Consider the following 20,292-nt stretch of genomic DNA (forward strand, 5'->3'; position numbering starts at 1 on the left):
GTTTATTGATTTTAGAGAGAGAGGAAGGGGAGAGAAAGAGAGAAAGAAACATCTATTGGCTGCCTCCAGTACTTGCCCTGACCGGGATCAAACCTGCAACCTAGGTATGTTTTCCTGGCCAGGAATTGGACCCGCAACATTTTGGTGCACAGGACGATGCTCCAACCAACTGAGCCACCCAGCCAGGGCATCTTTAGTGTTTTAACTGCCAGAGTAGCGGGGTGCTGTGGGTCCATGTGTCAGGGCAATACTGGGCCTTGTTTGCAGCTGAGTTTGCTTCATGGAACCCCTGTGCCAAGAGTATGCAGCTCTCCATGGACAGCCTGTGGCTGAGCCTCTCTTGTTTCTTCTCCAGAAATCTCCCGGGGGTTTGCATTGCTGATTTGATGCCATGTGGTCCTGCCATTTTCAAAACTATTTACGTGATGCTTAAAACAAAATTTTTTTTGTCCATACCCTTAGCTTTGAAAGTAATATAGTATCATCAGTGTTTGTGTCTGTACCTACCTTGATGACTTTGTTTATATAGCTAGCACTGGATATTTTTTTTTAAAGGGGTGGAAAGTAATGCCCTTGTACAAAAGCCAGTTGTTTTTTTAAATATATTTTTTATTGATTTCAGAGAGGAAGGGAGAGGGAGAGAAAGAAACATCAATGATGAGAGAGAATCATTAATCAGCTGCCCCCTGCACACCCACTACTAGGGATCGAGCCCAATACCTGACATGTGCCCTTGGCTGGGTCAAACCCTGGACCCTTCAGTCCGCAGGCTCATGCTCTATCCACTGAGCCAAACCGGCTAGGGCCAAAAGCCAGTTTTTTAATGTCAGTGCAGCTATTTTAACTTTTAAAAAAACACAAGCATTTTATCCTCTAAATTTTTAGTTTGAAAGTCATAGGATTTTTAAAGAAATACATTATTTCTGAAACTGGTATATGTTAGCCGCCCTACTTCTGTTCTCTTTAAACACTTAAGAGTTGAATAAAGTTCCTAAATTGAGATATTACATGTACACTTTTCACACCAAAATGTGTCACTGCTGAATTCTGAGTAACCTTTGAAATGTTGTTCTAACAGGAGCAGTAGCATTCAGAATAGAAACAAAGGGTAACAGTAGCTCTGTTCTCATGATCCCTCTAAGCTGAATGAATTTTCCATAGACACAGAGGCAATGCCAGAAGGAAACCGTTGTGTGTTTTCCTGGGTTCACTGCTGCCCAACAAGTCCTGGTAAATGTTGGTTTTGCTTCTTTTTTTATGCTATAGCAGTGATTTCCACTTCCGGTTCCATAAAAAAAAAAAACTATCCTGCTGTTAAAAGAGGTCACTAGACCCTTTTATTACAACGTTAAGACCATTGCATCCACGGAAATAATTTTTTATTGTTCTGAGTCACTCTGGTTTATGGAATTTTTACATGAGTTCCAGGACAAGGATGAGATGATGTATTTATTTTATTTTGTATCCTTTTTTCGCCTTTTTTAACTGCACGAATGTCAGGCTTGTTGTCAAAGTATTTCCGTATTTTTATTACTCTAGAGCAGTGGTTCTCAACCTTCTGGCCCTTTAAATACAGCTCCTCATGTTGTGACCCAACCATAAAATTATTTTCGTTGCTACTTCATAACTGTAATGTTGCTACTGTTATGAATCGTAATGTAAATATCTGATATGCAGGATGGTCTTAGGCGACCCCTGTGAAAGGGTCATTCGACCGCCAAAGGGGTCGCGACCCACAGGTTGAGAACCGCTGCTCTAGAGCAAGCACGTAAAACTCGCAGCCCGCAGGCCACATGCCTCATTTATTTGGCCCGTGTTAGCCTTTGAGTTTGACATGCTTGCTCTAGAGGTTACTCTGCTATGTTTATGTCTCCTAACTCTTCATTGACAATTCACTAAGTGAACTGGCATGTATTTTGGCAGCACTCCCTGCTTTTCCCAATGTCATGTGATCTCTTGTTTTTCCCTTAGCTACTCATGTCTTCTCCATCTATGTCTTTACTGTGTTAAAGGTTATACAGACCTTTCAGAAATATTTAAATTGTTCTGTTGCGCCGCTAGAAGGACGTGAATTGTGTTGTGAAGTTCAAAGGACATCTGTTATGCCTTAAATTGTTTTCTTGTATTAAAGTGAACCTCAAGAAAAGCCCTCCCTAGTTTAGCCCAGAATATCTCTGTGCTTGAGACTACAGCCTGGGTTTACAGAAAGTCCCTGAAACTCATTTTCACGTATGCTTTGGTTTGATTGCAATCATTGTATTTGTTAATCACCTCTAGGGACCCAGTTTAAATTTAAATAACAGTTCAGATTTACAAAGAAGCCCTAGATGTTCTGACATTTTTAGAAAATATTTGAATAGAAAACAATGACTGTCTATGTGCCGAGATTTCAAGGTGTTGGTTATTGTCATTGATAGTCCTTCCACATATCACTCCATGTGTGTGCCATTCTTACTTAACATTTACAATGAAATCTTGTACTTTCTGGGAAAGGTAGGAGGACTGGCTGTTCTGCCTCCCACCTTTGTTGACTCGTATGACCAAACTAGTCGCTATTCCAACAGTGCCCTAAGTAGTCACTCTTCCCAAAGTGTCCTAACTAGTTAACCTTCCAACAGAAGAAGGGACTATAATATTGACTTAAGCTTGAGCTAGAAGGGGATGAAAAGGATGATTTTTAATAGATAATTTCTTATTTTGCAAATGACCATGGCTGATCCAAACTATACTACATATAGCCATATATTCACAAAGGTGTGTGTGTGTGTGTGTATGCGCGCACACGCGCGTGTGGTTGCACATGGGAGCATGATTCAGTGTTCAGACATTTTAGATGATTGGTTTTTCTTTTAGAAAATGTTAAGATATTAATCTGGATCATTTTCAACAGGTTGACAAGATGAAAGAAGCATTAGAAAAACTTCAGCTCAATATAGTAGAGATGAAAGATGAAAATGCAACCTTAGATGGTGGAGACGTCTTATTCACAGGTATAATTGTAGTTACTTTTTCCTATCCAAAAATATTTCTAATATCGGGCTCATAGTCACTTATTTAACTATAGTTTTTTAATTACCAAAGTAAAAAATGCTAAATGCAAGAAATTTGGAAAATACAGAAAAGCAGCAAAGAGAAAAAAAAAACAAAACAAAAATGAACTTTCATTCAAAAATAAACATTTAAATATTTGGATGTATGTCCTTTTAGCACTTTTGTATGCATGCATTTGCACATTTTTAACAAGACTGTTATCAATATGTACCTGTCATTTTGTAAGTCTTGTCTATGTTGTTCTACAATGTGAGTTTATGGGTTGCATGGTTTTTCATTGTGTGACAATATATCTGGTTTGTATTTAAAAGATTCTTAATTCAAGATGTGTCATTTGCAAATAATTTTCTTCCCAGTTAGCAAGACAAATTTAAATAATTATCAATGCAAATTGACTTGGCTTAATGCCAAATGAGTAATAGCAGAGACAGAGAATGAATTGGTTTAGCAGAAAATGATATAAGAAACATACAATCAAAACAAATTTGTTTCAATTTCAGCACTTTTTACCAGTTCTTTTTTACTAGGAAGGCCATTTAGAGGATCTAGCCTGCCATATTGCAAGAAACAGAAGTCCAACTTACTTTTAAAGAGATAAGCATTTTGCTTTTCTTTGTACCTTCCTACCTTGCCTTAGACTTTGAAAATGAAAATAGTGTGCAAGCCCTATTATAAATTTGTTTGAATTTGCTTAATGCAGTAAACGTTTTCCTTAAAAATTATAAGTCTAATTTATAAATCTATTTTTATCTTAATTAAGGAAATTTCATGGGGTTTTTTTTCAACTTTTTAAATAAAGTGAGTCATACTTTTGTCAAGTAAAAGATTTTTCCCTAACTTAAGTTTTGATTTGTATGTAGTGAATTTTCTTAAGGGATAACACAATCATACCATTACCCAAAAACATGTCAATCTGCCACTAAAAATTCCTATGTTTATTCTATTGTTTCCTAAATAAAAACTTAACTCTCTTATTGTGGTAAAATATACATAACATAAAATGTACCATTTAGCCCTAGCCGGTTTGGCTCACTGGATAGAGCGTCAGCCTGGGGACTGCAGGGTCCCAGGTTCGATTCCGGTCAAGGGCATGTACCTTGGTTTTAGGCACATCCCCAGTAGGGGGTGTGCAGGAGGCAGCTAATCGATGCTTCTCTCTCATCGATGTATCTAACACTCTATCCCTCTCCCTTCCTCTCTGTAAAAAATCAATAAAATATATTTTTAAATAAATGCACCATTTAACTATTTTTAAGTGCACAGCTCAGAGGCATTAACTACATTGACATGGTTGTGCAACCATCACCACCATCCATCTCCAGCACTTTTTCCTCTGTCCCCAAACTGAAACGTTTTATCCACTGATCCCCTTTCTCCCAAGCCCTGGCAACCACTATTCTACTCTCCATCTCTGTGGTTTTGAAAAGGTTTATTTCTAAGGTCAATAGTTTGAAATCAGATTTGTGTAAAAAGAGCAGAGGGCAGAGGATGAGTACACCTGCCTTCTGTGGTGGGAAAGAACGGTGTGATGCTCTAAGCTCGTTATTTATAGATTAAGGAATAGGGTGCTGTCCCGGGGGCCACCCACTCACTGTGCTCCATGTCATTTATTATAGGCAGAGAATTTTTTGTGGGTCTCTCCAAAAGGACAAATCAACGAGGTGCTGAAATCCTGGCCGATACTTTTAAGGTAGGTGAAAGCCCATTTATGCCTGGCACAGAGTAATTCATAAATATTCAGACCCACTGAACCCAGAGATCATGAATGATGGTTGTATATGTCACTGGCTTTGCAAACAAATTCCTAATATTTATATGTTTGTTAGAAGTTTTAGAAGCTACCAAATTCAGATTTCTCAATAAATAGCCTTTATTGAGCTACCACAGCAGCAACAACGTTATCACGGACATCTGTGTCCTCCCAGTATGCAAGGTGTCCCAAAAAATGTATGCCCACTTTCTGATAGCTCCATTTTGAAAAGGAAACATATTTCAGTAAATATTGCCTTTATAAGTTTTCAGTGTTTTTATACATTTTGGGGGGACACCCTATATCATCAGACAACCACTAAGTGTTCATGGCACAATCGATGACTTTTTAAAAAAAAAATCTGGAGACCCAATGGACTCTCACCTGCGATGTGGATTTTTCAGATTGGAATGTACGTGGCTGCTGAAAGCTGTGCTAGGGGTTGCACACATCTTCTCAAGTTCCCTTCACTCTGTTGACCACTAGCAGGTTGGCTCACCCGACTGCTTAGGACAGGATAGAGCCCCCATGAAGCTCTGTCCCCCCTGAAGACATGAGGCTCCAGTTTGCAGAGGATAAGTAGGCATGTCCTTTCAGAGTAGCCTACTCCGTGGATCAACAAACGAAGCTGTTGATATAGTCACGCATCTGGAAGAAAGCTGTGCCCTTTCTTCTTAGAAGCAGTCTTCATTTAGCTGGCAATTCCAAAGCCTGGGGGCCCCAGCTTTCCTTCCAGATATTTAGGCCCCTGGCAGCCTCCGGAGTAGCACGCGTGATTCAGGCAGGCTTAAGTGGGTCTCAGAATGACTCTGCAATGCCCAACCGCTCGTTTCTATTATTTGCATAGGACTATGCGGTCTCCACAGTCCCGGTGGCCGACACGTTGCATTTGAAGAGTTCCTGCAGCATGGCTGGGCCTAACCTAATCGCAATTGGATCCAGTGAGTCTGCGCAGAAGGCCCTCAAGGTAAATACAAAACGAGGTACCTTCTAGGGAATGCCTGCCACCTGGTTTTTGTGATTCTGTCTGCAGGGGTGGCAGGGAGAGAACAGGCCGGCGCTTGAGCTTTCTTTGACATAACACTGTCATGACTTCTCATTCGTCAGGAACGCCCAGGTGACGAACCATTCTTACTCACACACCAGGTTTCCTAGAAAGGCCATTATTCAGAGGAATAAACATCAAACTAATCAGAGTTATTTCCTCTGGGGAAAAGGAGGGAGCCAACAGTGGAGCTCCTTGTAATGTTTCTCTCCTAAGTTTGGTAGTTGGTGCACAAGGGGTCGTGATATTAGTCTTACCCTTTTATATATCTGCACTGTTTCATAACAATCTTTTAGCAAGCCATGATCCGGAAGAACCTAAAAATCTGGACTTCCTCATATGTGCTTGGAATACCTAACTTTTAGGATGGGAACTTTCTCATTTCACGGATGAGAATAGGAAAGCCCAGAAAAAACTACGACTTGCCCAGGTCACGCAGCTTGATCATGAGTGGAAGCCATGGATAATGAAGAGACTTTCCATAGTAGATTGCTGTACAGTTCAAAGATACTAACAAACCTGTGAGTTGATCGGGGCTCTGCAGAAGGGCGAAAACCATTGTGCTCCTTTGTGCTTAGCCCACAGTGGGACCTTAATAAATATCTGGTGAATGGAGAGTGAGTGAATAAACGAGTGGATGAAAGACGTAGCATTATCTCCATTTTGCACAGGATAACTAGATCAAGTGACTCACCCCAACTAAATGGCGGGTTAGGACTACCACCCCTTCCTCTCAGGTGGTCCTGCTCAACAACAAACATGACCTACTGAAGGACCAAAGACAGAAACTCCTCCCAGGCAAAGAGAGGAAATCTGTGTGCCCCAAGGGGCACAGTTTCTTTGTTTTGCCCTTTCGGTTCTTTACTCTTTTACCTCAGTGCTCCACTTGGTACAGTTTGTGTGGGAAGCAGTCATTGCCTCCCACCTGCTGAATTTCCCCTCTGTGTTTTCTGCAATTCCTTTAGCCAGCTCACCTGGCCTTTCTGTCTTCCTTTGCTCAGACTGTATCTTTGATTGTATTTCTAAAACTTTGAACAATTGTTGCTGAACCATCTGGCTCAGAATTTGAATGTGGTGGCTTTTCCTTTGCTTCCTTCTGCTTTATCTGGAAGGCTTTGTCACTTTCAGCATATAAAAAAGGTGGGCCCTGGCCGGCATGGCTCAGTGGTTGAGTGTCGACCTATGAACCAGGAGGTCACGGCTCAATTCCCAGTGAGGACACGTGCCCGGGTTGAGGGCTCAGTCCCCAGTGTGGTGCATGCAGGAGGCAACTGATCAATGATTCTCTCTCACCACTGATATTTCTATCTCTCTCTCTCCTTCTTTCCTCTCTGAAATCAATTAAATAAATACTTTAAAAATAAATAAATAAATAAATAAATAAATAAATGGTGGGCTCTTGAACGAGAATTTGATGAATGGTGTCACTCTGAGGACTCTAGGGAGATTATTTTTCTCCTTATGGACATCTTTCCGTGGTATCTTTCCATGCCAGCATGTCTAAAATTGATTAGAAGGGAAGGAGAGGGTGTATACTGTGCCTTTGTGTGGATTAACAGAAAGAACCTCCTCTGGTAGACAAATTAGAAAAAGTAGCCCCATCTTCCATCCTGGGTAGACTTGATCCCTACCTCAAATAGGTTTATCCCTAACTCAATAGGTTTCTCACTAACTCAATATGTTCCTAGCTCAATAGGTCCCTAACTCAAATACTCTGGTGAAACTAACAGGTAACAAATGAAGAGATAATACAAAATGGTTAACCAGCATTCTATAAAAGAGCCCTAACTGTTATTCAGAGAGGAGAAGGGAGCTCCTTGAGGGTTAGATATTCACAGAGAGCTTCCTGGAGAAAAATGGGGCTAGCCGTGGGTCTTAGAGGGTTGGCAGGGTGGGATTCAGTGAGAGAATGTTGCAGGTGGGGACATGGTAGGAACAAAGGCTGAGCAAAGTACATACATGAGCAGTAAGCAAACTAGCCCACCTAATAAACAGTCTTCTGTGGGCTCCTGGAGATACCGCTGGGGGAGGTGAAGTCTGAAGAGGTAGGGACTGAAAAGTGTGGAAGAGGATGTGTTTATGTCCATGATGCTGGAGTCTAGGCACCCACAAGGCTCTGGAAACTAGGGTCTGTATTGCTTCAGAGACATTGGACCATCATTTCTTTTGGGGGAAAAAAAATTAGAGGGGAAGACCCTGCAGTCAGAAAAGAGGACCATTGATGACCTGGGGGGGGAAATCCAAGCCTTTCGAGTTCTCTTTCCTGTTGAGTTCATTCAAGTTCGTGTTAACAGTGATGTTCGCTCTATACTTGAAACCTTCTGTGTCAGAAGCTATAAATAATCCTCACTGACTACAAAGGCATTCTTTGGAGATCATATTTTCTATCAGCCAATGTTCTTCCTAAACCATGGGCCTGTGGTGTTGGCCAATGCCACCTGCCATGTCCTAGCATCACGAAAGGTCCTCTTACCTTGTAACGAAACCGGAGGACAAACTGAGCTGAGGACTAATGAGATCTGTGTGAGGGCATGTGCTCAGGTCAGAACGAGGTGGGCTGGTGAAATGCAGATTTAGTGAACTGAACTGCTTATTTATTTGAGAACAGTTTGGTCTCCTGTGTCAGAACAATCACTTAAATTGACAGTGGGTTAAGTCCTACTACTAATTTTGAGATATAAAAACTGATGTAGACAGGCAAGAAGACAAATGGGTAGAGACAAATACATCATTTGCAAGTAATGAAAGCATAGCAGTTTTACTTTTTCCATTTCACATGTGCAAATACTGAAATCCAATGAAATGAAGCATTTTGAATGGGATCTTACAGTTTCAGAATAAAAGTTCCTGGGCCCTGATTCTCCTCTCGTCAATTGCCCGCTGCACACAACACCCATTCTTTTTCTATTAAAAACCTTTATTTTTATTTTCCTATTATTGTCCCATGGATTTGTTCTAGCTGAGCTTCCCATTTCTACCCCCGCCTGTCCCCCAACTATGCTTCTCATCCCTTTTTCTTTTTCGTTTTTTGCTTGTAACTAGGATCTGCCCTCTCTTAGGAAAGATGTGAGTTTTCCCCTTGCAAATGTTGATGTCTCAATCTTTCCTGTGTAGAGAAGCCACTGGCCACTTGGGCATGTCTTTGAAGGCATTTAAACAGAGGTGAATTGTGTCTTCCCGCACTGCACACTGAAAGCTTGATTATTTCCCAAATCTGTCACTGTTTGCAGAGTGCTTGCTTCCTCCAGAGTCTAAAAACCATTTCTTTCATATTTATGCCAAGCTGAGAGCCCAAGGGTTTCTTCTTGCATTCAGAACACTTTGTGATGGCTTGCAGTCTATTCTTGGTTGATGAAGTGGCTTCTTAGGTAGCTAGTCATCGTACCTGTCTGTAGATTGCATAGTGTGCGCATTGGATATTTCAATGAAATCATCTATTTAAGAAGACTTTAGCTACTCTCTGCTAAAAAGCCTAGAACACATTTAATACAGGGTACATTTAATACACATTTAGCACAAAGTGTATGTAATACAGGGAAGGGAGAAAGGAGGACAATTATTACTGCATTTTACTGTTGATATGGGAGTTGGAGGTTAGGTTGATTGAACAAATTCCTAAAGATATTTGACATGCCCTAGATGGTTTGGCTCAGTGGATAGAGCTTTGGCTTGTAGACTGAAGGGTCGAGAGTTTGACTCTGGTCAAGGGCACATACCTCGGTGGCAGGCTCATCCCCGCCCAGGTCAGGGCGTGTGTGGGAGGCAACCAATGGATGTGTCTCTCTCACATTGATGTTTCTCTCTCTCTCTCTCTCCCTCCCTTCCATTCTCTCTAAAAATTAATAGAAAAGTACCTCAGTTGAGGATTAACAACAACAAAAAAGATATTTGAGATGAAGTCTTATCTTAGAAATATGATTATCTAAGCAAAATTAGTCTTTAGAGCAATATGCCCTTTCTATCATTTTTGTTTTTCTCCCAGATTTTCCATCATTCCTTCATACCCCTGGGCAATTACCACCTTCACCTGCCTCTCCAGCTATAAAAGAAGATAGTGTCAGATTAATTCATGCACAGGCAATAGACATACTTGTATCTTGCAGAAGAAATGTTTGCCTTCTCAGAGACATGAGAATCTAGCTGCTGCACAGCTGGAACTCCTGCTCACAAATAAAATTTGAGCAAAATAAGTCAATCTCCAAAAAACACGTACTCTATTATTTCATTCATTTAAAGTTAAACAAGAGACAAAACTGTTCTATGCTATTAGCAGTCAGACTAGGGGTAACTTTAAGAAGAAGGAAGGGAGTCATGGTCCAAAGGGCCACTTTGTGTATTCTACTTTAACTTTTTAAGTTTAGAAAAACATATGTGTATTATATTGTTGGAAGTAGGCTCTGCTTAACTTAGAGAAATAACTTTCCAATAGGTAAGATCTAACTCTCAAACCTCTACTTTACCTTTTATGTGATGCCTGTCTTTTCCAGACTAGCCTGTGATTTTTTTTAACTAAGATTTAATAAAAAAAGGCTGAAACTTTGTACCCCTTGACCAACATCTCCCCATTCCCCTTCCCCAGCCCTTGTGCACCTTAAATATATACAATTTTTAATTGCTAATGATACCTTAATAAAGTCAGGGAGGAAAAAAATGACATGGTAAAGAGTAGATTTGCCCCGCATCTCACCCATTCTTTTTCTAGATGCATTCTAAAGGAACCTGGATTAATATCATGCTCTCTGTGGCTGGAGGATAGATTATAATTCCTGCCTTTCGGAGGGACTCACAGTAAAGAAGTTTAACTCAATTTCCTTGATAGCATTCAGTCCTCCAGTAAATTGGCAGGGCATGGGGGGGGGGGGGGCGGGGCGGGTGGATAGGACAAAGTGGGAGTCAGGGAAGTAAGTGGGGAGGGGAGTGACCCTTAGCTAAAACTTTCCTGAAGCTACTCAGATGGGGAAGCTGCCCACCTACCAGAGCTCGAAGTTGGAGTTCAAGGGGCTGTGGTCCAGACAAGTGGGGGGGCTGTGCCACCTGCTGGCCAGGCAGCAAGAGGAGCATTCATTCCCCTTCCTCACCCCACGCGGGAGACCAGTTCTCTCCTTTGGAAAGGCAGTTTTGTTTAGTGGCCTTTTTGTTATTATTAATAACTCTATTCTTTTGTGTCACAAAGAATGATTATTTTAAAAAAAATTTTCGTAGAAATACTAAAAGGATGTGGTAAGAAAAGAATTATGGGATCACCACTCCATTGTTGTCTCTTTGTCATGTAAATGGAGCTGAAATATAGTAAGTAGAATTCCAGCAGACGTGCCATTTTAAATTAAAATGCTCGTATTGCATCTCAATGAAACTGTCTTTTAGGTTTCTTATCTACTTCCTGAAATAACTAACTGCATCTGTAAGATTCCTTAAAGGAGGACTTGGGGTGCTTTGCAACTACAGTAATTTAAATTGCATAGCACACAGCATGATTTTCTTTTGAATGAGTACATAATAGAGGTCACTCGGCATTTCCTCTCGTTTTGACTCAGCTTCAGCCTTGGCTCTATGTCCAAAAATGTCCATGTTATTTTATAGATGGCCATGTAAAAAGTGAAGGTGGAAAAACCCTCAATGTGTTTTGGTTTTGTATGCTTTTTTATTGCCTGGAATTTCCTTTAATGACAACTGGAACAGCAACAGCAAAAAAAACAAAAGATGGAATGAGAGTTAACTGGTATCAACGGGGTGAATGAAATGGAAAAATAAAGACTTTGAATGTTTAGTTGTTGTCACAGGGAAGCATGCTGTGTAGCCACAAGATTTCCCACATTGGGTCTCTGCTATGAAAGGCATACTAACAATCCCAGTGCCCGTTTAATTTAGCCTTATTATCTGGTTGTCTGTTCCAGTTGTATGTACCAGATCCAAAAAACAATGATTTAAAAAAAAAAAAAAACTACCATGTCTGAATTTTAAAATTAACATAAAACTAAATAGCCTTTGAGTTTGTAACAACTGTTTATGCTCCGCGTCCTGGCAGCAGTTGCTTATCTGACACTGTTCCCAGAGCTGTCTGCCAACAAGACTTGGAGAAGGGGGGGGGGGGGGGGTGCACGGAAAACAAAATGCGTTGGCATAACAAGGCAATAAATAATCTGAAGCTCTGGTACCAAAACAGCCATGCTGAATTGCAGCCCTAGTCTCAGGACAGGAAGAAGGCAAAATTGGCCAAGTAGGAGAAAGGGAATAATGTTATGTTTTTCCCCTTGAGCTTACAAGAAAAATGTCAGAGGGGGGGAAATTATTTATCTTTAATCTTCACCCGAGGATTTTTTTAAAATATATTTTTACTGATTTCAGAGAAGAAGGGGGAGAGAGAGAGAGAGAGAGAGAGAGAGAGAGAGAGAGAGAAATCCATGTGAGAGAAAAACAGTCACCTCCCATTCGATCCCCAACCTAGGTATGTGCCCTGACCGGGAATGGAACCTGCAACCTGTTCACTGCACAGGACGATGTTCAACCAACTGAACCACCCGGCCAGACTGAAATTATTTATTTTTAAAGTGCTGTTTATTTTGTCTGTTATGTGATAGGACATCAAAAATTATTCAACAGACTCCATGGGAGGCTGTAGGGGGAATTCAAGCATCTGTTGGGTATATGGCCTTGTAAGGGGCCTTTTGAGCCAAGACTTGCTTACAAAGGATGTTGCGAAGCGACCTCCTGAGAGGTGGGCTTACAATCACCCGAGGGACTTCTGAAAACACCCGCCCCTGGGCCTGGCTCAGAAAATGCGGCTGTTCAGGGCCTGGGGCTGAGCCCAAGCACCCTCATTTCTTAAACGCTCCACAGGTGGTTCTGGTGCCCAGACTAAGTTGAGAGCCACTGCCTTCGAGGATTCCTGCAACTTCCACAAGCTTCTGCCTCAGAATGTACCCCCACAGAAACCAACCACGGCGGGCTATCGGAATGTCGTAGGAAACGTCCAAACCTGTAGAGAATTTCTGTGCGTTTATTTGAGCCAAACTGACAATTCCCGGGAAACAACGTCTCAAGGGATTGAGCAAATGCTCTGAAGAATGGCAGTTTTGCAACTCATTTTATACATGAGAATTGAAGTAGGAGATATAAGGGCGTCACATGAAATCCATTGGTGGTAGATTAGGGAGGCGGGAGAAAGCAAAGCAGGGAAATCTCTGGAGTTGGATTAAAAGTAAAACAGACACATACTTCTTTTGTATTGCTGGGTACAGGATGGTTAATACTTATCATGTACAGCACACAGAGATGGTTCTTGGGGGAACAAGATAACACTGAGGTGTTCCATGGTCTAGTGCTCTGGTTTGAGTATGTGTGCCCTGAGGGACCTGGAAAAGATTACATTTCAAAGGTATATTGTCTTTTAAAAGATGACAGGTCCACTTAAGGTAAAGATTGACCTTTGTCAAGGAAGCTACAGGCCTAGGACATGACTACATGCCATAACCGCTTTTAGTTAGAAATTTGTATGTTCAGACCATCCTATGTGGTTGCTTTAGGTTCTGAGTTTGTAGGGCCTGCCATGCAGGCCTCCTCTGAGCTTGTCAAGTTTAGTAGTGGCCCCTTTTTTCATCCACAGGTAAAAAATAACATATTCCAAGTAGCAGTCAGAGTAGAGAAAGTATCCAAATTAAGTATTCACCAGGAGAAGCTAGGGACTCCTTACCTGTTTTGCTGCCTAGAGTTCAACATTGTATACACTTGTAATGTAATACCTAGCTGGGTGACAACTTGGGTGCTGTCATTCAGGAATTTGGTCTGCTAAAATTCCTTATTAAAATAGTCTGAGTTAACAAAAGTCGCTAACGTTATCCCTATCTGAGAACAGGAAATTTGACTCATGTTTCTATATCCCCTCCCCCACCACAAACACACATGACCTGATCTTAACGTGTGAAGATGTGTTCCAGAGGGAAACAATGGTTAGACTGCATGCCATTCCTGACACCAGAGAAGGACTTTTATTTTAAAAAATAATCCTATGTTGATTCCACTAAAGAAGCACAGTAGTCCAGAGGACAAAGCAGAGAACTTAGAATCCCAGGTCACAGCTGTCCTCTGGCTCTGCCTCCAGCGCTCCCTGTGTGACCGTCTCCTGTACTCAGGCTTGTCCTGAAAAAACAACGTTGAATCAGCCTCACTAGGGAATGAGAACTTCATTCCTGCCCATTGGAAATCCCGTGGCATGCGGTCAAGATGAAAAGACCGTGTCGTGCACTCGGGGTGTAAAGCGCTTGGCAACAGCAGCCGTTGTTTAATTATAAAGCACGGTGATAAGGACAGTTCCCAAGTGGGTTCACCATAGGCCCTTGACCACTAGTATCATGCTTTCAGGGGCTGTGGGTGATGGGAGACTGTGCTTAGCTGACCATCTTCATGCCCGTTGGAGGAGAGAAAACCACAGTGACTCCATCCTAGCTAGTTCCACTTCTCTCTGAGGAGGCTGCAGTGACATATTTAACTATTAAATTGGATACCTAACAGATAACATCATTTTCTAATCTATATATATAAAAGGCTAATATGCTAAGTGTCCGACTATCCAACTGGTCACTATGACGCACACTGACCACCAAGGGGCAGACACTCAATGCAGGAGTTGCTGTGACGTGGACTGGCCATTTACAGAGAAACGGCACCACAGACCTGGCGCCCCCAAAGCAACACTCAGCTTCCCCCAAGTGGGACACAGGCCCTGCCACCATCCCAGAGCAATAGCCCACCACATCGCAGCCAATACCGCTGAGACCCCATGGCGCAAAATGCAGCCCATAGTCCAGCCCAGCCCGAAAAATGGTCGCTGTGGGCACCAGGTAATGACATCATGTAGCTACGCCTGGCTTCCTCTCCCTAGCGACTAGCCTCCTTGGGGTTTCTTCAGCCCAGGAACATGACTTGCTTTATAGCCAGGTGCAAACATTTTACACTTTAACCAAATGTCTGTGAAGCGTTTTCCCATGCCTCGTCTCATTTGATCCTCACAGAAGTCCAGGAGTAGGTAGATAGGAGACTCGGTGGAATCCTATTTTCTTTTCATTAGCCAGAAAACAGAGATTTAGAAAGTTTAGAAACTTGACCCAACTGAAAAGAAGTAAAAAATGGTGAACCTTGCAAATGACTTCAGGTTTTCTCACTGTGCAGAATATAGTCAAACTTCCTGCAGTTAAATATTTTACCCTTTGTTCTCCCTGTGTGATCTATAATAATAATCTGCTTCGTGTTGATATTTACTACTGTGTTGCTGACAATTACCTGAAAGAGAAGTTGGGGTGTCTCACTAGGCTGGAAAAAGTTTAGCTATATTAGAAAGCAGGTCTCATTAAGCAAGTTGATCTATATATATAAAGCTCTCTCACTGGCACCAATCTCACATGTGTGTTTCCATCTGTCATTGTTGATTGTGAATTTGGTTGACACTTCTGTTACAGAGAAAGGGCAAGTAGGAATATTAAAATATTTCTTCTAATTAATTGCCTTTCAATGTGCACAAATTCGTGTACCAGGCCTCTAGTTCATACATAAAAATCTGATAGGAAGAAGAGGTAAGGTTTCCAAAACAGTTTATTACTGTCTCTTCAGCAAAAAGAATTTTTATTAGGCAATTGAAAAGTGATCCCAGTTGAGCTCAGCACGGGTTTCTCCAGCAGGATACGGCAGTCTTTACTGTGTCACAGCAGCTGTGTGAGGGGTACTGTCCTCAGCACAGGGGACACTGCGATGGGTGAGGAACAGTCTCCGTCCTCAGTGCCCCTCCAGCCTCACCAGGGAAACAGGATGGGACAGGTAAACACTGTCACCCTGGCGGGTGGGGTGGCTCAGTTGATTGGAGTATCGTCCTGTACACTGAAAATGTTGTGGGTTCCGTTCCTGGTCAGAGCACACACCTAGGTTGCAGGTTCAATCCCTGGTCGGGACAAGTATGGGAGGCAACCCATCAATGTTTCTCTCTCACATCAGTGGTTCTCTCTCTCCCCTCCGCCTCTCTCTTCCATTCTCTCTAAAAATCAATAAAAACACATCCTCAGGTGAGGATTTAAGAAAAATTTTGTTTAAAGATAAATACTGTCACAGTGTAAATGACTAACAAACGGTAGAGGGTCCTGGTAGGGGTGATGGGATTCTGAGGAGGGAGTGGTCACAAGAGGCAGGAGGCAAAGTCTAAATGGACCTGCATGAGCAGCAAGCCCTAGACTGGCACGGCAGAGGAGTGGCTGTTACAAACAGGACAATACGCCCTAACTGGTTTGGCTCAGTGGATAGAGCATCAGCCTGGGGACTGAAGGGTCCCAGGTTCAATTCCGGTCAAGGGCATGTGCCTTGGTTTCGGGCACATCCCCAGTAGGAAGTGTGCAGGAGGCAGCTGATCGATGTTTCTCTCTCATCGATGTTTCTAACTCTCTATCCCTCTCCCTTCCTCTCTGTAAAAAATCAATAAAATATATTTATAAAAAAAAAAAACACAACAGGACAATACCCTTTCTATAATCAAAAACAAAGGCTAGAACAAGGGTGTATGCAGGGAAAGAAAGAACGTGAAGGTCCAAGATATAAAATGGTCCTGGTTCAAAGTCCCAGGAATTAGGATTTTCTTATCTGCAGGCTGTGGGGAGCCACTCAGAGTTTTTTTTAGCAGAGGTGTAAAAGCTGAAGATCCTTCAGAAAGATCTGTTTGTCCTTCTGGCTATAATGATCTAACAGACAGATTAGGAGGGATAATACTAGTCAGATACAATCATGAAGTCCATAAAGGCAAGGAGGTCTGGACCAGGAGAGCAGCCGTGAACATGGAAGAGCCATGCAGAAGCTGAGGTCATTTAGAGGAGTAGCAGAACATTGTGACCCATGGGCTTGAAGGGGCAAGGGAGGAAGGAGTGGAGCCACCCTTTGGCAGGTATGTATATGTAGAGCTCTTGTTTCGTACCAGGCACTGTACTAGGCCCTGGGGGTCAATGATAACATGACTTCAGAAATGACTACCAGATGGGGTGCCTTTGGTAAAATTTTTGGAAAAGAGTTAAAATGCTCCCTGGCACCTCATCTCCACGGGTACAAACCATAGAAAACAGTGGGCAGGATTTTACTGACCTAGATTCACATTTTGGGAACTGAACTACCCTCAGACACATCCACCTGACAGCAGCTCTGGTAGACATCCGATGTCTAAGCCCGTCTGCCACTAATGAGGTTGGCTCCCATTTCAGTTTCCATTGGCAGCTGTGGTGGCTCATCCGAATGTGGAGTCTCTGTCCTTTACCATCCTCCATTTATTTTTTATTGTCTTTATCTACTCACTCTCAGGGCACACCAGAAAAAAATCGCTTTCACATTTCATGCTCTTCATCTCCAACAGCATCCTTTTGTTTCTTGGCTGAATTGAGTTGGCAAAAGACCGAAGAAAAAAAAAAGCCAGATGGTTTCTGCCTCATGGGCTAAAATTGTGCATCACAGGATGACCTGTGTGACCCTCTGGCCCATGCCAACACCAGTACCCATGATGTTGAAGGGATTAGGAAATATGTCAGTTGAGCTGAAGGGAGGATGGTTGAGTTTTGGGTTACTGTTTCTCCGTGAAAGTCACATGTATTAAATGCTTTAGGTGTTGATGAGCATCCTATTGCTTGGCTGAAGGTTAATAAGTGTGTGGTAAAACGTAGACACTAAATCAGAGGTGACATTTTAACTGTGAATTGTTCTCCAGCCTCTAGGGAGAACATCCACACGGCCTGATACAATGCTGGGATTTGGACCATCCTTAGAAATAATGGCAAGTGTGAGAAACAGAAGTAAATTCGCCACCACTTTCCTGTAAAGCCCTTCCACTCGCATTGCCACGCTCTTAATAAGCACTTACTGTTTCTCCTTGTTTTCATCTTTCAAAATGTCAGATGGGTCCAGCAGCCTTCCAGAACATTTCCAAATCTATTTTGTATTTGTGGTCACTGGATACTGTGGTTGGGCCCCGTGTTACTCAATCACTGCCTACAAATGTCAAAGTCGGCTTTGGAGACAGGTTACAGCAGCCATTCCCTTTTATCTCTTTCTGCGGTGGGACCAAGTTCAAAGTTGTGACCACATAGGCAGAGTGACTCATGGTGCAGAGTGTTGAAGAACCATTTAGAAGTTAGATGAAAGGTGTTGAATCTATGCCATCTTGTGCATTTTTCCAGTCATTGATTTCTTTTCATCCACACCTTGGCAACTGATAAGAGCTCGACATAGGTTAGCTAACAGTAGTTGTAGCATCAGTAGCAGTAATAATTCCTTTTAGGCGTGAATATCATGTTAATTTAACTTGAAAAGTCTAAGCGAGTGGTTTTCAGACTTCAGTGTACCCAAGAACGACAGGGAGCACACATTTGAAATGCACCTCACATTCCTGGGGTTCACCACGAGAAATTCTGACTCAGGAGGCTGGGAAGGCGCCCAGGAACCACGGCCTGATCCGGAGCAGGTGATCCCAGACCACACTGAGAGGAGCACTGGCTCTGTCTGGAATGCACCTGGCATCAGTTCCTACACTAGAGTTTGAGGGCCGGGGAATACAATCCTTTTCCAAACGTAAATTGTTATATTCTTGAACAGAAAATGCCACCTAATATCATTCAGAGCAATATTATATTGAGTAATATAACTGGCCCTTCAGAGGAATAGCTCTCATGTGGAAGAAAACCATACAGGATTCTACCAGGTTACTGAAATACAAAGGCTTGTGAAGAGCTAACTTTTCTCTGAAATGCTGTGCCTTGTTAGGGAAATGCTTACAGAATAAGTTGCTTATCATGTGCTCCATCTAGTGCCTTTCTCTCTGTTGACAGCATGTGTATATGAGCATGCAGTGTCTCTGCAGCGAGGGCTATGCCCTCATTCTCATTAGGCTCATGGGCCCCGGGACTTGAATGGAAAAGTCTGTATTCCTTTCCAGCTCTGGAGTCCTGTGGCTTGAAAACAAGCATGAAACTAATTCTTCAAGTGGGAATAGTGGAAGGAGGAAAGAGACCCAGAACTCTCTTTGGATAAAAAGTTTGGTCCCTTCCCTGAGCTTATTGAGGAGGATTTGAGAAGGGCCTCTTGAAAACAACCAAAGCTGGTTAAAGTTGAAGACAGAGTGACCAGTATGCTCCACGGCTCTTCTCTGCTCTTCCCTGAAGGTTGCGCTCTAAGTGAGTGTGTCTTATAGGAAATTGCATCAGGAGATTTTAGGAAGATTTTAAGTTGTTGAAATGTACTGCTAAGAGATCATTCATTCATTTTAACACTCAGCAAGAACACAGCCCTGGCTGGTGTGGCTCGGTTGGTTGGAGTGCCCTCCTGTACACCAAAAGGTTGTGGGTTCGATTCCAGTCAGGGCACATGCCTAGATTGCCGGTCAGGGCATGTACAGGAGGCAACCGATTGATGTTTCTTTCTTACATTGATGTTCTCTCTCTCTCTCTCTCTCTCTCTCTCTCTCTCTCTCTCTCTCTCAAAATAATAATAATTTTTTTAAAAAAAACCATATCCTCAGGTGAAGATATTTAAAAATGTTTTTATGTATTGAGCACCTACCACATGCCAAGCACTACTGCAGAGGGCCAGCAATGTGACTGTGCCTCCCTGGAAGCTTTTCCGTAATCATCTAATCACCTGTATTTCTGGGAAGACTTGGATACCTTGACTCAATTCAAAGAGTATGACAATTGCCTAAAGGGGCACAGGTCAAAATATGTACAGTGGCAATGTCAAAATATATATCACTCTCCGAATCAGTTGATGACAGTCAGCTAGTCACCTTCTCCAACTTCCATTCCACCCTCCCTTCTTTATGAATTGGACCTGGAGTTTTAGTTGTGCATGTTGCCACTTGGAATAAAGTCCATATTTCTCAGCTTCCTTAGTACTGGGGATGGCAATGAGCATAAGTATTGCTCAATGAGATGAAAGTAGAAGCACTGGATTTGAAAGGGCGTTGTGCCATCTCCCCTTCCTGAATCTTGCTGCTTGAGAAAGAGGATGTGATGGTTGGAGCACCAGCAGCTATTTTATATCACGAGGACCAGGACTGGGTCCCAGGTATGGCAGAGCAAAAAGCTAGAAGGATCCTGGATTTCTGATGACTGTCAAGTCACTACACCAAGTATGTCAAACTCAAAGGCTAACATTGGCCAAATAAATGAGGCATGCAGCCTGCGGGCCATGAGTTTGACATGCTTGCACTACAGTACTCAAAACTCCTTTCACATGAGAGAAAAACAAACATTTTTAAGTCACTTTGGGAGGCAGGTAGTTTCTGTTACAGTCTAATTTAGTCCTAATTGATAAAGGCAATCTGCCTTCACTAGTCATTAACAGAAAATCCAATTCAGGCTGACCAAAACAATGACAGAGATTTATTGATCCATGTAGGTCTGAAGTAATGCAGACTTTAGGTTTGATCTGTCTGCTC

At 42.3% G+C, this 20,292-nt stretch overlaps 1 protein-coding gene across 8 annotated transcripts in view; it reads left to right on the forward strand.

Moving 5' to 3' along the window:
* The window catches only part of DDAH1 (dimethylarginine dimethylaminohydrolase 1), a 246,329-nt gene that overhangs the window by 206,334 nt on the left and 19,703 nt on the right, over nt 1–20,292 (forward strand). For 7 of the 8 annotated variants that reach the window (XM_059689001.1, XM_059689005.1, XM_059689003.1 and 4 more), the window contains 3 exons: nt 2,891–2,990; nt 4,668–4,741; nt 5,649–5,768. In XM_059689001.1, the coding sequence (XP_059544984.1) occupies nt 2,900–2,990; nt 4,668–4,741; nt 5,649–5,768 (285 nt within the window). In that variant the 5' untranslated portion in view covers nt 2,891–2,899. Of the gene's footprint in view, nt 1–2,890; nt 2,991–4,667; nt 4,742–5,648; nt 5,769–17,568; nt 19,307–20,292 lie in introns of those variants that run through there. The other variant, XM_059688998.1, reaches the window with a different exon arrangement.

Source organism: Myotis daubentonii, chromosome 3 (genome assembly GCF_963259705.1).
Source record: "Myotis daubentonii chromosome 3, mMyoDau2.1, whole genome shotgun sequence".
Classification (NCBI taxonomy): domain Eukaryota; kingdom Metazoa; phylum Chordata; class Mammalia; order Chiroptera; family Vespertilionidae; genus Myotis; species Myotis daubentonii.